The sequence below is a fragment of the Mobula hypostoma genome, chromosome 9 (assembly GCF_963921235.1).
Source record: "Mobula hypostoma chromosome 9, sMobHyp1.1, whole genome shotgun sequence".
Classification (NCBI taxonomy): domain Eukaryota; kingdom Metazoa; phylum Chordata; class Chondrichthyes; order Myliobatiformes; family Myliobatidae; genus Mobula; species Mobula hypostoma.
In genome coordinates, this window is record NC_086105.1 from 46,195,709 (window position 1) to 46,216,194 (window position 20,486).

Below are 20,486 nucleotides of genomic sequence, written 5' to 3' on the forward strand. Positions count from 1 at the left end.
GGGTCACACTTTCACTAGAGCGAGAGTCTCAAATGGGGGATTTCTTTTTAGAGGGGGTATTGAATCTCTGAAAATGAAAATGTGAGATCAGTGAAGGTACTGGAAATGGGAGGTAGATATATTTTGGAAAGATCAGAGCACCAGGGGCCGAGTGGGCGTGGCACAGAAGAGTTGAGGCCTAGAGCAGACTATCCATGCTCATGTTGAATGGTAGGTCAGACTTGAGTTGCCTACTTGTCCCTTCTACTATATCCTTGTGCACTCCAAAGTTATAGATGTGCGTTGCCTTCATGCACTTGGCTTAGATCTTAAAGAAGGTTAAAAGTTTGGCACAACATAGTGGGCCAAAGAGCCTGTACTGTGCTGTTATGTTTTATGTACTTTAACCCCCAGACTGTGGTATTCCCTTTCTTAACCTTTCACCTCTGCCAAACGCTGTCTCTGACAAGTGGCATCCCAGTCACGATTGCCAACAATATTTTTAAGAAAATAAGGGCAGGCAGTAAATTAGGGTCATTTTTCCTGGTTTGAAAAATCTCAGTGGCTCCTGGAAGATCCCATTTAGAAGGTTATACCAAGGTTACGTTTCAAAGCTGAAAGTTCAAAATAAATTTATTATCAAAGTACATATATGTCAACATATAGAGCCCTGAGATTGTAAATACTTTGAAATATACCTTGAATATACTTTGGAAATTTGCTACCTTCTTTATTAAGAATGGCAGAAGGAGAGGTGTTCTTAGAATTCTGGGGCTTCAATCGGTTTACAACCTGTCTACAGGATGAAATGTGCCTCAGAATTACTGAGCTCAGCAGCAGCCGAAGAGTCAATCCTCACAGGTATGGCAAGTAGTTCCCGGTTTTGTAGAAAACCTTTATGAAGAAACAACTGTCTCACAGCTCCAGTGACCCCAGTTTGATCCTGATACTATGTGCCTGGCATTATGTTTTCTTACTACACTTATGCCTACATAAATCAGCTTACAGAAATTCAACATTACATCTGAAAACGGGAAAGATATTCTCTCTATGGAGCCTGCACTTCTCCCTGAGAATACATGGTGTTCCAGTTTTCTCGCACACCCCCAGGGCACACAGATTGGCCAGTTAACTGGCCGATATAAATTGCCCCAAGTGTTGGTTGGTGGCAAGAAAATTGATAGAACAGGTTACAGGGAAATTGGTGGGGGAATGCACATGGGAATATTCTGAAAATCAGCATATACTCGATTGGCCAAATAATCTCCTTCAATGTTGTAAAAAAACAAAATTATACAGTATATTCATGATGTCCATATTATGAAATAAGTAGGGGCTCTTCCTTTCTCGGGCCCTTCCTCAACTCCTCTTGTCTTTCAACTTTTTGTCACATTTTCTGCAATTTACAGGCCATCGTGATCCAAGCTTCATTGGCATCCACTGAGTACCTCCTGCCAGGCACCCCCTCCTCCCTACTCCCGCACAGCATCTGTGTTCAGAACCCTGGACTTTGGTCCTGAAACCGCTCTGCCCCTGACTCCCTCCAGAGTACACTCAACCCACATCTTGGATCAAGCAGGTGTAAGTGGGAAGGGAGCAAAATTGGAAAAAAATAGAAGGATGTTGGAGAAAAGAAGAATGCAGGGAATGGGAGACATGAAGCTGGAATGGACGGTTATGTTGAATTAACTGGAGCCAGAGTAGTATTCAGAAGGCTGTCATGTTACGAGTTGGAAGCTAAGCTGTTTCCCTTTGGCTCATGTTGAGTTTTGTTGGAATGTTGCACAAGGCTAAAGGCATTAATGTCAGAGAGTAACCCCCCTCTCCTCTTCTGGTACATCAGAGACTGTCCTCCATCCACTTTTTCTAAGGAAGCACCTTTCGTTCTTCACCAGAATTCCAAGACCATTGTTCGAGTTTTAGTGCTCAGGGTCCTGTCATCAGTGAGTCTGGAGCTTTAGTTGTGGATCCGAGCTCCTTATTCATCATCATTGGCGAGTCCTGGCTCGATACCAAAGATCGAAGCCAAGCACCAAGGTCCATCGAAAGTCCAGAAGACAACGTTCAATGGCCAGAGCTCTGAGTCTGTAAATCTCTAGAAATTCACTGGGGAAGTCTAAGACCCAATGTCTGTGAATCCACGAATCTGCTAGGGGCAGGAGGCCGAAGGAGACAACTTGTCTGGTTTTAGAGGACTGCATGTGCGTGGCTGGGAAGGGTGGGGGATGGGGAGGGTGGGGGATGGGAGAGAGGAACAGGACTTGTTTTGCTTGTCGCTTGGTATGTTCTGCATTGTTCTGCCGGGCATGGAGGGCATGCTATGTGGGTGTCAAGATGCGTGGGAACACTTGTAGGCTTCCCCCAACACATCCTTAAGTATTTTAAAATGCAAACAACAGGAATCCTGCAGATGCTGGAAATTCAAGCAACACACATCAAAGTTGCTGGTAAACGCAGCAGACCAGGCAGCATCTCTACGTCGACTGTACCTCTTCCTAGAGATGCTGCCTGGCCTGCTGCTTTCACCAGCAACTTTGATGTGTGTTACATCCTTAAGTATGTTGGTTTTTAAGCAAATGACACACTTCACTGTATGTTTTGATGTCTCTGTGATAAATAAATCTGCATCTGAACCCGAATCAGACAATTAATCTTGTCTCTCCTGTTCTGAGACCTTACACACATCTTCACTTTCCTTCCAACTTTTCATTCCTAACATTTCCCAGTACGAGTGAAAATCAACCTCCTGCCTCTTTTCCTCTCTCCATAGATGCTACCTGATCCACTGGGTATCTCCAGCATTTAGACTGACCTGCTCTGTGCCTTGCTCTGAAGACAATCTCAAGATCTGCATCTTAGCGCTAGGCAAATTTATATTCTCATCCCTTGGACATTAAACCTCTGAAACGGAGGTGGGTCATTCAAGCACACTTTAGAAGTTGATTCACAGCAGGACTGGGTCACATACAGGCAAGTCAGAAAAGATCCAACAGAATGCCTTGGGTGAAAATGGAAAGCCTGGAACCACGGATGGAGAGTGTAGAAGCAGGGACCCAGTGCTAGAGGTGAGAACATTTATTCATACATCTAAAAATTATGATGTTGAAAATCAGTTTAATCTATAGCTGAATGACTGTTTACACATTTCTGAGTCCTTTATCACCAGTTTGTTTTCACATTTTCCAATTTTTTTTTCACTCGCCCAATGTTTTGTTGTGCGAAGGTAAGAACAGGATGATTTAGCAGATGAGTGCGTGGCTGAGTGCAGGGGGCAGGGCTTCGGATTTCTGGATCATTGGGATCTCTTCTGGGGTAGGTATGATCTGTACACAAGTAACGGGTTACAACTGAACCCAAGGAGGACCAATAACCTTGCAGGCAGGTTTGCTAGCGCTATTGAGGAGTGTTTAAACTAATTTGGCAGGGGGATGGGAACTGGAGTGATATGGCTGAGGATAGAGCAGTTGGTATACAACTAGATACAGCGTTGTGAGATAGGCAGATAATAGAGCAAAATTGCCGACAGTGGAATGAGTTAAAGTGTAACAAGGGGTCAAAATTGAACAGGGTGATGAAGACAGGACTGAAGATGTTATATTTGAATGTATGCAGTATACGTAATAAGGTAGCTGATCCTGTAGCACATTCAGAGTTTGGCAACTATGATGTTGTGGGCATTACTGAGTTGTGGCTGAAAGAAGATCACGGTTAGGAGCTTAACATCCAAAGATATACGTTGTATCAAAAGGACATGTAGGTAGGCAGAAGGGGTGGGGTGGCTCTCTTGGTAAAAAATAAAATCAAAATCTTAGAAAGAGGTGACATAGGATCGGATGATCTAGAATCCTTGTGGGTAGGATTAAGAAACTGCAAGGGTAAAAAGACCCTGATGGCAGTTATATACAGGCCTCCAAACAGTAGACAGAATGGTACCTACAAATTATAACGGGAGATAGAAAACGCATGACAAGAAAGCAATGTTACGATAGTCATGAGGGATCTCAATATGCAGGTAGAATGGGAAAATCAGGTTGGTGCTGCATCCCAGGAGAGAGAAGTCTTATAATGTCTACGTGATGGTTTTTTTACAGCAGTTTGTGGAAGAGTCCAATTAGGGGAAATGCTAATCTGGATTAGCTGTTGTGTAATAAACAAGATCTGATTAAGGAACTTAAAGTAAAGGAACCCTTAGGAGGCCGTGATCACAATATGATAGACTTCACCACGCAACTTGAGAGGGAGAAGCTAACGTCAGATGTATCAGTATTACAGTGGAGTAAATGGAATTACAGAGGCATGAGAGAGGAACTGGCCAAGATTGATTGGAAGGGGTCACTAGCGGGATTGACAGCAGAGCAGCAAGGCTGGAGCCTCTGGGAGCAATTCGGAAGGCGCAGAACACATATATCCCAAGGAAGAACTAGTATTCCAAAGGCAGGATTACGGAACCTGACTGACAAGGGAAGTCAAAAATAATATAGAAGCAAAAGAGAGGGTGTGTAAAGGGAGGGAGGAGAAGATGGCGGCGCGACGCAGCGCTTGTGGCCGTTTCGAATGAATATCGATATGTGTAACTAGGGGTGCTGTGTACCATCCAGATTTGAAGGGGACAGCTGTGAGGTGCAGAGAAACATCTGGAGAAACTTCTGAAATGCCTGCTTCGCTGCCGCTGCTACTGTGCGATCGAGAATCTCCAGAGACGAAGGCCCCAAATCCTCGGCTTTGCGTATTGCCTGTTACCGGGGCCGGGGTCGAAGCACTCGGCAGAGATGGTGCTGGGTGCTCGGTGTCGAATAGGTGGTCGGAGGCTCGGAGTTTTTCGGACGGACTCGGAGTTGGACTGTGGTCGGATGCTTCCGGGATGCTGCATCGGCAAGTTGGCGGTGCTGGAAGTTTACCGTCTGCATGAGATGATGGGACTTTCGAGAGACTCTGGGATTTTTACTGTGCCATGGTCTGTTCTTATCAAATTACAGTATTGCTTTGCACTGTTGTAACTATATGTTATAATTATGTGGTTTTTGTTAGTTTTTAGATCAGTTTGTCATGTGTTTTCGTGATATCATTCTGGAAAAACATTTTTATCATCTCTTAATGCACGCATTACTAAACGACAATAAAAGGAGACTGCATGTCCTCATAATCATAATAGAGCAAAAATAGTGCAAAGTTAGCAGATTGGGAAGCTTTTAAAAATCAACACAAGATAACCTAAAAAGCAATAAGGGAAAAGATGAAATATGAAGTAAGCTAGCCAATAATATCAGAGGATACCGAAAGAATTTTTTCAGATATAAAGAGTAAAAGTGAGGCAAGAGTAGAAGTTGGACCACTGGAAAATTATGCTGGAGAGGTAGTAATAGTGGACAAAGAAATGGCGGATGAACTAAACGAGTATTTTGCATCCGTCTTCACTGTGGAAGACACGGGCAGTATGCCTGAAGTTCAACAGTGTCAAGGCATAATTGAAATTACTTGGGAGAAGGTGCTTGAGAAACTGAAAGCTCTGAGGGCAGACAGGTGACCTGGACCAGAAGGACTACACTTCATGGTTCTGAAAGAGGTAGCTGAAGAGGCTGTGGAAGCATTAGTAATGATCTTTAAAGAATCATTAGATTTTGGCATAGTTGCGGAGGACTGGAAAATGGCAAATGTCACTCTATACTTCAGGAAAGGAGGGAGTGAGAAGAAAGGAAATTATAGGCCAGTTAGCATGACCTTGGTGCTTGGGAAGATGTTGGAGTTGATTGATAGGGATTAGGTTTTGTGCTACTTGGAAGCACATGATAAATAAGCCAAAGTCAGCACAGTCTGCTAAAAGGAAAATCTTGCCTGACAAACCTGTTGGAATTCTTTGAGGAAATAGCAAGTAGGATAGACAAAGGACAATCGGTGGATGTTGTGCATTTGGATTTTCAGAAGGCCTGTTATAAGGTGCCACACATGAGGATGTCTAACAAGAGCTCATGGTATTACAGGAAGGATACTAGCATGGATAGAGCAATGGCTGATTGGTAGAAGGCAAAGAGTGGGAATAAAGGGCGGCTTTTCTGGTTGGCTGCCAGTGACCGGAGTCTGTGTTGTTACTGCTTCTTTTTACATTATATGTCAATGATTCAGATGACAGAATCGAAGGCTTTCTGGCCAAGTTTGTGGACGTTATGAAGATAGGTGGAGGGGCAGGTAGTGCTGAGGCAGCAGGGAGGCTGTCGAAGGACTGAGATAGATTAGGAAAATGGGCAAGGCAATGGCAGATGGAATAGAGTGTCGGGAAGTGTATGGTTTTCCATTTTCGTAAAAGGAACAAAAGCGTAGACTATTTTCTAAACAGGCAGAAAATTCAAAAATCTGAGGTGCAAAGTGACTTGGGAATCCTTAGCAGGAGTGCTTGAAGGTTAATTTGCAGGTTGTGTCAGTGGTGAAGAAGGCAAATGTAATAATACCATTTATTTCAAGATGACTAGTATATAAAAACAAGGATTTAATGCTGAGGCTTTATAAGACACTGGTGAGCTGACATTGGAGAGGGTTCAAACGAGATTCATGAGAATAATTCCAGGATGAAAGGGTTAATATATGAGGAGTGATTGATAGCTCTAGGCCTATAATCACTGGAATTTAGTGGAATGAAAGGAGATCTCATTGAAACCTATCAAATGTTGAAAGGCATAGATAAGAGTGATGTGGAGAGATGTCTCCTATGCAGGAAGAATCTAGGACCAGAGCACACAGCCTCAGAATAGAGGGACAGCCATTTAGAATGGAGATGAGGGTGGGGGATCTGTGGAATTCAATGCCACTGGCAGCTGTGGAGGCCGGGTCACTGGGCGTATTTAAGATGGAGGTTGATAGGTTCTTGATTAGTCAGGGCATCAAAGGTTACAGGGAGAATTCAGAAGAATAGGGTTGAGAGGGCTATGGATCAGCCATGATGAAATAGTACAGCAGTCTTGATGGGCCAAATGGCCTAATTCTCTTCCTATCCTTTATTGTCTTATAATTGTGCAGCCAGCAAGGTGTGTTTGCAAAGTGTCTCTGCAGTGGCATTTTCAAACTGACTGGTCTTATTTATTCAACGGACAATCAGGTTCACTAAAATCCTTCTCCTGAAACCCATTAAAGGGACAACATTCAAACTTTATTCTTCATCCTCATTGAGACCTGTGGCCTCACCAACCACCTCACTTACTCCTGGACTGCTTTGACTGTGAAGATTAGGGAAGTTGGCCTAACACTACACTCAAGGGGAAGAAACTTCATCCTTCAATTCCCCCCACCTTAGGGGAGAAGGCAGAACAGATTTCCATTCCAGTCTCTCCCAGACAAAGGCAAACAGAGGCTGCACTCATGTCCTTATGATGCAGTTCCCTGTTACGTTTTGATGTTTTCATGTTCATGTAGCAATTAAGATAATCTAATCTTCTGCCAGGATCTCTTTACTGTACTGTTGAGGGTCTCTGTGGCCCATCACATAACAGTCTGTCCAGTCCTCCTAACCTCTGGGAACACCCTCCTACTTTCTCTCCCATTGCTGCAATATCCATTCATTCTGTAGCAACACTCCCCTAAAGCCAGAAGAGTGTAATCTGGTTTCTCTCTTTAAGAACTAGCTACACAGATTGCACCTGCTGGGCTACACACCAACAGCTACAAAAACTTGTAACACATCAGCAGGGAACATCAACAAAGTCATCCTGAGGGCAGCTGTACACTAGGAACTGTGAACCTTGCAGACAAGGTTTTCACAGTTCTTGTTACTTTCACAGAGTCATGATGACCTACAATAATACATTAATATCAGAAACAGAAGTGTGGAACAATTTCTAAGCCATTGTTTTAATTCCTGGTCTTGAGTTTGGAATATCAATACAAACATGCATGCCTCGGCCCGTGCTTCATTTCAAACTCTGCACTGGAATATGGTTTATGAACCCCAATCTCTATGAGTTTTAAGATATCTGTCTTCCAGTTTGGTTCTGTGTTGGAATGAGACATCACAGAGCAGCAGATTGGCACAATGTCTCAGGAACCAGTCTTGTGATAACCTACTCCTTCAGCTGGTAACTAGTTCCAGCAGACCCTGTCAATAATGTTGCATACTTATCAAATATAGGAATTATGGATTTTTCATGCAAAGATTTTCACCACAGGATTGTCTTTTTAAAAGATAGTTATGTTCTTAAATATTGAGCTTGAAGTCCCCAAAGTTGCACTACCAAGTTCTTGCCTCCTACCTGTGACTGAAAGAGTGCCAGTGCTGTTTGCTTTTCCTCTGTTGTTCTGTGCAAAGCAGGTATAGCTCCCCTCATCATCCCGGGTGACACCTCGAATCTCCAGAGTGCCATTGGGCCAAACAGATATCCTATGGGAAGGGTAGAAAATGTGGTAAGTATCTATAACTGCACTGTACTTAATGATGAGAAACAAAATTAGCTGTATCGGATTTTATGGTCCTCTGACACAACTGTATCTGAACTCTATCACCAGATTCCCTCATGTCGTTTAAATCCTTTTCACCTTGGGAATGTAGGCAGCTTAGGGAAAATAATTTATTCAAGAATAAATTAACTTGATTCAATAGACCGCTTTCACGCTTTCATTTTTGGACATGAATATAAATTGCATGTGCTGGGATGCATGATGTCTTTTTATTTAATAGTGCTACGCCTCTTGAATTGTCTACAAAATCTCACCCTTCCATCCCACCTTCTTCCTGAATGCAGAGCGTCATCGTCTTTGAGAAACCAGTTTGGTATGCCATCACAGCCCTTGTACTTCATTTGTCTACCCGCACTTCACTTTTTCTGTAACAGTAACACAAAACTCTGGATTGCAATTTGTCCCCCTTTTGTACAACCTCAATGTACCTCTAGGGCCTCACTGAGGTTTTGTATAACCTCGTTGTACTTATGTACGGCACTTTCACTGAATCTCAGTATGTGACAACAATAAAGCAATTACCACTGTGCAAAGACAAAAGGGAATTCTGTAAACAACAGGAATTCTGCAGATGCTGGAAATTCAAGCAACACACATCAAAGTTGCTGGTGAAGGCAGCAGGCCAGGCAGCATCTCTAGGAAGAGGTACAGTCGAGGTTTCAGGCCGAGACCCTTCGTCAGGACCAACTGAAGGAAGAGTGAGTAAGGGATTTGAAAGTTGGAGGGGGAGGGGGAGATCCAAAATGATAGGAGAAGACAGGAGGGGGAGGGATGGAGCCAAGAGCTGCACAGGTGATAGGCAAAAGGGATATGACAGGATCATGGGACAGGAGGTCCGGGAAGAAAGACAAGGGGGGGGGAAACCAGAAGATGGGCAAGGGGTATAGTGAGAGGGACAGAGGGAGAAAAAGGAGAGTGAGAGAAAGAATGTGTATATAAAAATAAATAACGGATGGGGTACGAGGGGGAGGTGGGGCATTAGCAGAAGCTAGAGAACTCAATGTTCATGCCATCAGGTTGGAGGCTACCCAGACGGAATATAAGGTGTTGTTCCTCCAACCTGAGTGTGGCTTCATCTTTACAGTAGAGGAGGCTGTGGATAGACATGTCAGAATGGGAATGGGATGTGGAATTAAAATGTGTGGCCACTGGGAGAAAAAGCTCTCAAACGCATCTCCCCCATTTCATGCACATCTGCTCTCACTCCATCCTCCCGCTACCCCACTAGGAATAGGGTTCCCCTGGTTCTCACCTTCCACCCCACCAGCCTCCAGGTCCAATATATTATTCTCCATAACTTCTGCCACCTCCAACGGGATCCCACCACTAAGCACATCTTTCCCTCCACCTCCCCGCTTTCCGCAGGGATCGCTCCCTACGCGACTCCCTTGTCCATTCATCAGCCCCCATCCCTGCCCACTGATCTCCCTCCTGGCATTTATCCTTGTAAGCGGAACAAGTGCTACACATGCCCTTACACTTCCTCCCTTACCACCATTCAGGGCCCCAGACAGTCCTTCCAGGTGAGGCGACACTTCACCTGCGAGTCGGCTGGGGTGATATACTGCATCCGGTGCTCCCGATGTGGCCTTCTATATATTGGCGAGACCCGACGCAGACTGGGAGACCGCATTGCTGAACACCTACGCTCTGTCCACCAGAGAAAGCAGGATCTCCCAGTGGCCACACATTTTAATTCCACATCCCATTCCCATCCTGACATGTCTATCCACGGCCTCCTCTACTGTAAAGATCAAGCCACACTCAGGTTGGAGGAACAACACCTTATATTCCGTCTGGGTAGCCTCCAACCTGGTGGCATGAACATTGACTTCTCTAACTACCGCTAATGCCCCACCTCCCCCTCGTACCCCATCTGTTATTTATTTTTATACACACATTCTTTCTCTCTCTCTCCTTTTTCTCCCTCTGTCCCTCTCACTATACCTCTTGCCCATCCTCTGGGTTCCCCCCACCCCCTTCTTTCTCCCTGGACCTCCTGTCCCATGATCCTCTCATAACCCCTTTGCCAATCACCTGTCCAGCTCTTGGCTCCATCCCTCCCCCTCCTGTCTTCTCCTATCATTTTGGATCTCCCCGTCCCCCTCCCACTTTCAAATCTCTTACTATCTCTTCCTTCAGTTAGTCCTGACGAAGGGTCTCGGCCTGAAACGTCGACTGTACCTCTTCCTAGAGATGCTGCCTGGCCTGCTGCGTTCACCAGCAACTTCTATGTGTGTTGAGGGAATTCTGTACTTACCGACTGTGCCCATGAACTGATGCGTACCAGCCATTGCCTTTGTGAGTAGTACAGCCCTCTGATCAGTGACTCCCTAATGATGATCCCTGTACCACAGAGCCCCTAAGATAGGACTTACGAACACTCCAATGGCAACCCAAGCAGAGTCTATAGAAAGGTCAACAGCAGAATGGAATGAAGCACGTTGGGGTGACCTGGCGTCATGAACCCATAGTAAGCATGGACTGTAGAGTGTAACAGCTGAGCTAGCAGTGGTTCATGCTTCTCCTGCAGCTGAATGAGCGGTGCAGTCATTGTTCATCAGAGTCCAGCAGGCTCTTCAGCCCTTCCAGTCAGCACTGACCACCAACACTAACAACATTTCACTCTCCCCACATCCTCTTCCACTCCCCACAGATTCTGCCCGTCACCTAAACACTGGAGGCAATTTACAGCAGCTAATTAATCTACCAACCTTCACATCTCTGGGAAGCGGAAGGAAATCTACATGGTCACCAAGAGAGCAAGTGAACTCCACAAAGGCAGGGTGGAAGGTCAGGGTTGAACCTAGGTCGCTAGAGCTGAGAGGCAGCAGCTCTATTTGCTGCCCCACTGCGCCATGAAAGGTCTTCACTGAAGATCGGTCCATGCACTGGAACTGGTGAGAGCAGCAACTAAAAACAAAACTTACACTTAATATTTAGCTTGTTTTCAGAGGGATAAGGGCTTTTGATTTCCTATGTATGTATAAACAAAGGCAGACACATACAAGTCCAACCCAATGGGATGGCCCATGTTGAATCTGAAGCCGTGGACTTCATGAGAGAATACACAGACACTAACACATGATGTTTCCTGACGAAGCATCTTGCCTCAAAACACCAATTCTTCCTTTCTTTCCATACATGCTACCTGACCTGCTGAATTCCTCCAGCATTTTGTGTGTGTTTCTCTGGATTTCCAGCATCTGTAGAATCTAGTGTGTGTCGACATGATGCTTGATGGAAAGTGCCTGGGTGTCAATATCTCTGAGGATCTAACCGGGACCCAACATATCGATGCATCTACGAAGAAGCCACGACAGCAGCTATTTTTCATTAGGAGTTTGAGGAGATTAGCTATCTCACCAAAGACACTCGCAAATTTCTACAGTTTACCGTGGAGAGCATTCTAATTGTCTGGTATGACGGCGGGGGGGAGGGGGGCTACTGCATAAAATCAAAATAAACTTAGTCAGCTTTAGCATGAGCACTAGCCTCCGTAAAATCCAGGACACCTTCAAGGACGATGCCTCAAAAAGACGACACCATCATAAAGGGCCCCCATTATCCAGGTCATTTCTTGTTCTCATGGCTACCATCAGGGAGGAGGGAGAGAAGCCTGAAGGCATGAAGGCACATAATCATCGATTCAGGAACAGATTCTTCCCCTCTGCCATCTGATACATATGTATATTCACAGTTTTTTATTATTATGTATTGCATTGTACTGCTGCCGCAAAGACAGAAACTTTCATGACATACCATATGCCAGTGAAATTCTGACTCTGAGCTTTTGATTGCATTGTCATTGACCTTAAGGCACCATCTTTTTTCACTCATGAGAGAGCTGTTAACAGCCCTTGATGAAAATGCTGCAGCTGCTTCATTAATGTGCTTGATTTAACAAAAATATTGTCAAGGAATAGAGAAGGGGGAGGTTCGGAAGGGGAGAGACAGAACATTAAGACTGACAAATTATGACAGAGATGTTGATAGTGAGACTATGTGACAGATAGACCCAGAGTGAGTTCGAGACCGAGTGAGGAAGAGAAACAGAGAGACTGAGACACAGTGAAATGGAAACAACTGTGTTCAGGCCTCATGAAGCATAGAAACACAGAAACACAGAAAACCTACAGCACAATACAGGCCCTTCAGCCCACAAAGCTGTGCCAAACATGTCCTTACCTGAGAAGTTACCTAGGGTTACCCATAGCCCTCTATTTTTCTGAGCTCCATATACCTGTCCAGGAGTCGCTTAAAAGACCCTATCATATCCACTTCCACCACCGTCGCTGGCAGTCTATTCCACGCACTCACCACTCGCTGCATAAAAATCTTACCCCTGACATCTCCTCTGTACCTACTTCCAAGCACCTTAAACCTGTGTCCTCTTGTGCTAGCCATTTCAGCCCTGGGAAAAAGCCTCTGACTCTCCACACGATCAATGCCTCTCATCGTCTTATACACCTCTATCAGGTCATCTCTCATCCTCCGCCGCGCCAAGGAGAAAAGGCCGAGTTCATTCAACCTATTCTCATAAGGCATGCTCCCCAATCCAGGCAACATCCTTGTAAATCTCCTCTGCACCCTTTCTATGGTTTCCACATCCTTCCTGTAGTGAGGCGACTAGAACTGAGCACAGTACTCCAAGTGGGGTCTGACCAGGGTCCTATATAGCTGCAATATTACCTCTCGGCTCCTAAACTCAGTCCCACGATTGATGAAGGCCAATGCACTGTATGCTTTCGTAACCACAGAGTCAACCTGTGTAGCAGCTTTGAGTGTCCTATGGACTCAGACCCCAAGATCCCTCTGATCCTCCACACTGCCAGGAGTATTACCATTAATACTATATTCTGACATCATATTTGACCTACCAAAATGAACCACCTCACACTTATCTGGATTGAACTCCATCTGCCACTTTTTAGTCCAGTTTTGCATCCTATCAATGTCCCACTGTAACCTCTGACAGCCCTCCACACTATCCACAACACCTCCAACCTTTGTGTCATCAGAAAATTTACTAACCCATCCCTCCACTTCCTCATCCAGGTCATTTATAAAAATCACGAAGAGTAGGGGTCCCAGAACAGATCCCTGAAGCCCACCACTGGTCACCGACCTCCATGCAGAATATGACCCGTCTACAACCACTCTTTGCCTTCTGTGGGCAAGTCAGTTCTGGATCCACAAAGTAATGTCCCCTTGGATCCCATGCCTCCTTACTTTCTCAATAAGCCTTGCATGGGATACCTTGTCAAGTACCCTGCTGAAATCCATACACACTGCATCTACGACTCTAGACGTAGTGTATATGGAACTTCGCATGACTGGAACTTCCACCAGCAACCAAAAGTGCTGTCTTGTGAGTCACCATTGAACGTGAGACAGAGAGTGAAGGACTGATGGAAATAGAGATACAAGTAGAGAGATAAAAATACTTAATATACATGAGAAAATAAAGCGGAAAAAGGAGTGATAGGGAGCATAAGGCAGAAGAGATGGTAGAGAGACAGAAAGATCAGGGATTTAGAAAAGAAAACAGAGATAGAGAATGAGAAATGGAGAACGAGATGGAGAAAGAATTAGTGAAGATAGAGGTAATGTGTGAGTGAAGAGAAAGAGAGAGTGAGGCAGAATGAACATAATGGAAAGTTAGAGAAAGGGCCAGGGGGAGTGTAGAATAAGTTCAAGAGGTCGTATCTGTCCATTAAAGGGAGCATTGCAGTTGCCTTGGTTCAGTAGTTGGTGAAGTAAAAACAATTTTGGCAAAGTATCATTAATGTGATCTTAAATAATATTTTCTATTCTATTAAAAAGCAGGATTTCCAGTGATAAGATCAGTAAGTGCCTGCCTCTCACATAGTGCTGACATATCATGAGGGGATGGGGTTTTCTTGCTACTCAGAGTAAAAGACTGCCTTGTCAATCAGCTGACTGGAGTCACCCTAAGGCTCAAGCACAATGTCCCAAGTCAGAGTTCCTTGTCTTCTGTGTTAGGAAGTGAAGAAAGAAATAAAAAATATTCAACAGCAGCTCTTCAGAATCAAACTGCGTGACTGGGGGGGGGGGGACAGCAGCTGTGAGAGGAAGCTCCTGTTCTTACTGAGTAACAGGAGGTTGTGTCTCTTTGCCATATCTGTCCTTCGCATCCCTCACCCCCCTGCTATGACTACTCAGACCCATGGCACTTAGCATCTCTCCTAAGCATTCCAGTCCAGTTTTCTGTGTTGTGAAGTGCCCAATGCAGTCAGCATAGGGCAGGAGATGAATGAAAGAAGTATGAGAGAAGCATGTGCTCCTTCAGTCGTTTATGCTGGGTGCCTCTGCGTACTCCTAATGAAGGGTTTGGAATTGACACATGCATATCCACACCTGCTTTAGACTTTCTCTTGTGTTTCTCTACTTCCATCTTTACTTGTCCGGGACCATGATCACTTTTGTCATTTGTTGACTCCTCATGTCCAGCCATTTTCTGCTTTCCCTCCCTTCTGCCAAAATACTGCGCAGTTTTCCTATCCTCTCAGCTGACAAAGTGCCCACTGACCTGCCACTTCCTGCCAGTCACATTCCAAGGAGCTTCATTCGATTGCAGAACTGTTTTATTTGGCTCTCAAACTGTCCAATCATATCCTCAGCATGATTGCAGTGACTGTACCCTATCCACCTTTCACCTCCATCTAGTGCCACAAGTGAAAGACCAGAAATACAAGCACAAATGGGCTCGACCATTTTTCCAGCACAGACCCATGTGTTCTGCCACTTTCCTGGATTTAAAAACAGAAACTTTTAGAAATACTCAGCAGGTCAAGCAGCATCAATGGAGAGAGAAACTTGAAGTTTCAAATCAGAACTCAGTATGACAAAGAATCTTGAAACGTTAGCTCTAATTTTTTTTCCCCATAAACAATACCTGACCTGCAGAGTATTTCCATTGTTTTGTATTTTCACTGCACATTTCCAGCACCTGAATCTATTTGATCCTCTCATTGATCTGTCCAGTCCTTAGAATAATGCCATCCAGAGAATGGTCACCTTCCTACTCAATGATAATATATTGCAAGCTAGCCAATAGATGGCACAAACCAAGGTCCAAAATGGTAATGCTAAGGTCAAGGTTCATTTCTTTCTGCAGGATTACCATTGCCCAGTCAGGTTTTATGTTGAAATTAGAACTAGACACTGAACAGGGTGAATAAATGGCAGCCAAATAATGACATTATCCATTTGCCATAGCTTCTCAAATTAACTTTGACTTTAACACTATATTTATAAACGCTACATGTTTCTCATTCATTATTTTATGGAATCATTGGCTGAAAGGCATTTACAAGATCAGAAGCTACCAAGTTGAATTGTTTTAAGAAATGTCATGGCTGACAGATTGCTCATGCCACTGGGAGGCATCTCCAATCTACTGACCTAGAGTTATTCGTGAGCAGTTCTGTGCCCTTGCTCCAAATGAATGTTGGCTTTGGTGCAGCCTTGGGCTTGCACTCGATGATTGCTTTGCCTCCTCTGGCCCCTAAGAGCTTTTTCTTCACTGGATTCAGCCTGAAGTCCGGTGCCAAAGCTGAAAGAAAACAGAGTAAGTTCAGAAAACCAAAACAATTGCGAAGCCTTTCACTTCTTCCTCCAACCTTTCCTTCCCTCCAAACAACATAGTTCCATTTTGTTTGTGTTAAATCACAGACAATGAAAGAAAAGGAGATGAGAAAGTTTAGGTTGGAACTATGCTACTCTAAATGGACATTCAACCCCTCAGCCTCACACAGACATTCTATTACACCATGGATGACTTGCGAAGAAAAAGAATTTCAAGATGTATATTGTATACATTTCTCTGTCATTAAATGTACCTATTGAACTCCTAATCCACATTAGCATTATCTATGTTATGCTAAAAACCTTAAACAGAATCATACTGCCGAGAGCCCATATGCTCTTCAGCCTTGCAACATTGCTCTTAAAAATGCACCAATTAGTCTCCCTCTTGCTCCTTCCTGGAAAACAGAAACCATTAGTTTAAAAATCCTCTAAAATTTACAACTAAATCTGCCTCTATTATCCATTCAAGCCAGTTGAACTCAAATTCCTTATACCTCCCTCTGGTTTGGCTGTGAGTTATCTTAACTCTGTGTCATTTGGTCAGCAATAAATTTACTCCTGCACATCGTTTACTCTCTAAATTTCAGTAATTATTAACTCCAGCTTCTTCGCTCTGCAGTACTGAAGTCCCAAACTCCCTGGTACTTTGCATCTTCTCTCCAATCTCTGCATGGTCTTGATCCATTCCCAAAACTGATCAGTGTGTTCCAGCTGAGATCTAAGCAATGATCTTAAAGTCTTTAGCAGAATTCAGAACCAGCGATTTTCCTTTTAACTAAACATTCTGCCGTACTTTGTGATGAATACCAACCCAAAACCTTGAGCTCTGCATTGGAATACAAGGATCCATGCTTGTTCTCTGCCTGGCATTGATACATTCCAGCGTCTCCCAGAGTCAGTTTCGAAATTCGCAGTTCCCCTCTGTTTATCCGGTATCGGCCCTAGGTACAGTTAAGGATAGGATTACTTTCTTTGTAAATCTCAGTCCAACCAATCATCAATGCCAGCCTTTATATGCCACGTCAGCTTCCTGTCATCTTTTCACATCTTAACCCGTCACACCAGCTGCAGAAATAAAGGACCATCAAAACTTGCAGAGCTTTACATGATTCACAGCAACACACTGAAGTAAAGTCACTTTTACATCGAGGACCTGAGAAAGAAAGAGGTACACATTTGTAATTGCATAAAAATAAACTTGAAACTGTTAATCAAGGGAATGGGATGTCCTTCAGACTGAAGAAGGTGCTTGGTACAAAGACAGAAACGTTACACTTCCAATCAACAGTTCACACAAAATATCCAAAGAGACGTGCACTTTTCAGCTTTATGCCGTGTACAAGCGGGCACATGGCAGCAACAACAGAAATGATGAACCTCAGTGCAGGCACAGCTTCCTACCCCATAAATCACTTCTCCATTTCGGAACCATTTGTAAGCGGGCTGGGGCTTCCCTCCTGCTTCACAGGGCCAGATCAGCTCACCCTCAATATCCTCAATGGTGTCATTGATGTAGCGGATCCAGTAAGGATGAGCTGAAAAGCAGGAGAAGCCTCAGGTTAAATGATGGACCAGTGACATTGTCATTTTCATCCTTGCCCAACTAATTGCCAAAATGAAATAGAAAATCGATAAAAATGAACTGGAACCAAATCACTACAAGTGAACTAAGTAACAAGCAATTAGGAAAGAAAGTGACAGGCAACTGAGAGGTGATCTCATTAAAAATTATTTTGCTTGTTTTTTAAGAGCTCAATGTGGCAGGGTAAGAGAACGGGTTCAGAACCAGGAGTCCGAGTATTAAAACAGCCTCTCAGGACTGACGTAGAAAAAAGTTCATCACTCAGAATTTTATGAATCTTTGTAATTCACTACCCACAAGGATGGTTCTATGTTGAAGATATTTAGAACTGAGAACAATAGAAATTAAGGTAATCAAGAGATAGGGGGTTGAGCAGATAAGAGGAGGTGTGATAGAAGTTGGGCCATGATCTTACTGAACAGCTTTCCAGGCATCACTTACTACTTAATAGTACTCCTCTTCCTATTCTTTCTTCCAGTGAGGTGAACGCACACTTTTCTACCTGCCATTCACCTAACCACTCATGCTCTCCATACCTCCTCATAAGCCATACTGCCAAAAAAATTCCACAATTCTACCAAGCTTCATGTCATCTGCAAAGTGTTTCACTGGCAAATTGATCCATCAGCAGCAAGGAGGACACAGATTTAATCTACTAAGAGAAAGGAAACATGCGTATGTGGTGACAAGGGAGAGAAAGATTAGAGGTTTTGTTTCATAGATCAAGTTGCTATGATCATCAATACTGGAGGCCGATTGGTAATAACTTCCTCTTTGGTGCGAAGGAGGATGAGAGGCATGATATAGGGGAACAAGATGATAAAGAGACATAGATCGAGTAGACAGCCAAAAACTTTTGCCAGGGTGGAAATGGCTAATACCAGGGATCATCATTTTAAGATGATTGAAGGAAAGTATCGGGGGAATGTCAGAGGTAAGTCTTTTACACAGACAGTAATGTCTGGGTGTGTGTGGAATGCCCTGCCAATGGTGGTGGTAGGGAATTTATGAAACTCTTAAGATAGGCACACAGATGATAGAAAAATGGAAGGCAATGCAGGAGAGAAGGATTAGATTGATCTTAGAGTAGATAACACTACATAGTGGGCCGAGGGCCTTTACTGTGTTGCAGTGTTCTCTGTTAATCAGCTAAACAGCTTCCTCTGATCTGAGATTCCTGTATCAGCCTCCCAACATAAAATGCATGAAAATCACAATTCTCTCCCAGAGTTGTACTCATGCCAAAAATGTTTCTGTGCTCTGCCAAGGATTATGTGTAAGAATATGCTCTGATTGTAGCCTCTATGTTTCCTGACACTGATTGGAGTTCAAGCTCTAATCCCTTCACTGTTCTGCAAGGCACTTGATCAGCTGTTGAATGGAAGACTTCACTGGTTCAATTAAAGCTCCTTAACAAACACTCACAGAACTGACCGCATTCACAGAAGTGTATAAATGGGATATAAAGAGTTTGACTTTGCACCAGATCAAACGTGACTGGAAAGACAATGCTGTGACACACAAGTACTTTGGTAATTTATCGCTCAGAATAAAATGCAGGGCCAAAATATTACTTCGGGTGGGGTGGAGTGAAGTAGGTCTGGGGAGAGTTTTAAACTCATCAAATTCTAAAGACTTTGCAACGTTTGAATTTCAACATCTTTTGACCAGGAGGAATTCTAATCAATATATTTAAAATTAGAATAACAAGTTTTTAAACTCCATCAAGGTGATCCTGCCTCAGATTCATGGAGATCGATTCCCTTTGTACATAGACTGCAGCAACATGAACAATATAGTGAAGAAGAAAGAAGCACAAGGCAACTTTAAAAACAGCTAGACAGAATATACTTTATTATATTATTATATATATGGGCACCATGGTAGCTTAGCGGTTAGAACGACACTACAGTTCAAGGCCATGGAGTTCAGAGTTCAATCCCAGCATCGTCTGGAAGGAGTCTGCATGTCCTCCCTATGAGATGCATGGGTTTTCTCTGGGTGCTCCGATTTCCTCCCACACTCTAATGACGTACCAGTTAGTAGGTTAATTGGTCATTGGAAATTGGCCCGTGATTAGATTAGGGTTAATGAGAGGTTGACAGGGGATGTTGGGCAATGTAGCTCAAAGGGCTGAAAAAATTATTATTTCTTGAAAGTAAACCTGACACAGTATTTTGAGACACACTTTATGAGCAGATCTAAGGGCCCATGGTCAGAAAGGGCACCTGCAGGACCAAAGTGAGGAAGAATGCCTTTACTTCAAGGACACAGAGGGGCTGCTATGTTTGGTGGACAGACATTGGGCTCTCTATAGAAGCTGCTGAAGGCTACACTAGAGAGATGCTAATGTTGATCTTTAGGGAGGTTATAAAGGAGTCTTGCACCAGCTGAGACAGTCAACAGATACTATCTCCCCCTCGACAAATTGTGACCCAATGGTGATAGGAGTGAAACGGAACTGCACCTGAAGTTCAGCTTGGCTGCTCTAAAGAGTGATGCCAGAAAACATCAAGATGAGAACATCATCTGCAGCAACACACACAAAATGCTGGAGTAACTGAGCTGGTCAGGTAGCATCTATGGAAGGGAATAAAAATTGCCATTTTGGCCTGAGACCCTTCATCAGACTGGAAAATAAAAGGGCAGAATCTACTTCACGTCTATGTGTATGATGTCACAGAACTTCTTCTGGGGCAGGGCTGTTCCCTCTACAGTTGTTGTCCACTGCCTCAGGGTTCTTGTGGACTGAACAATATAATCATCTGTCAGAGTTGGGCATGTAAAAATTCTTTGCACGTGATTATTGACATCCTTATTGGCTGACTAAATGATTATGTTTACTATTAGAGAAAACAGCATCATAAATGTC

The 20,486-nt window shown here is 43.8% G+C and overlaps 1 protein-coding gene across 8 annotated transcripts in view; it reads right to left on the bottom strand.

Moving 5' to 3' along the window:
- Window positions 1–20,486, bottom strand: part of LOC134351697 (contactin-1-like) — a 752,292-nt gene that overhangs the window by 335,269 nt on the left and 396,537 nt on the right. For all 8 annotated transcript variants that reach the window (XM_063058216.1, XM_063058217.1, XM_063058215.1 and 5 more), the window contains 4 exons: window positions 17,434–17,567; window positions 16,844–16,973; window positions 15,847–15,997; window positions 8,214–8,341 (listed from right to left, as the gene is read on the bottom strand). In XM_063058216.1, coding sequence (XP_062914286.1) covers window positions 8,214–8,341; window positions 15,847–15,997; window positions 16,844–16,973; window positions 17,434–17,567 — 543 coding nt within the window. The remainder of the gene's footprint in view (window positions 1–8,213; window positions 8,342–15,846; window positions 15,998–16,843; window positions 16,974–17,433; window positions 17,568–20,486) is intronic.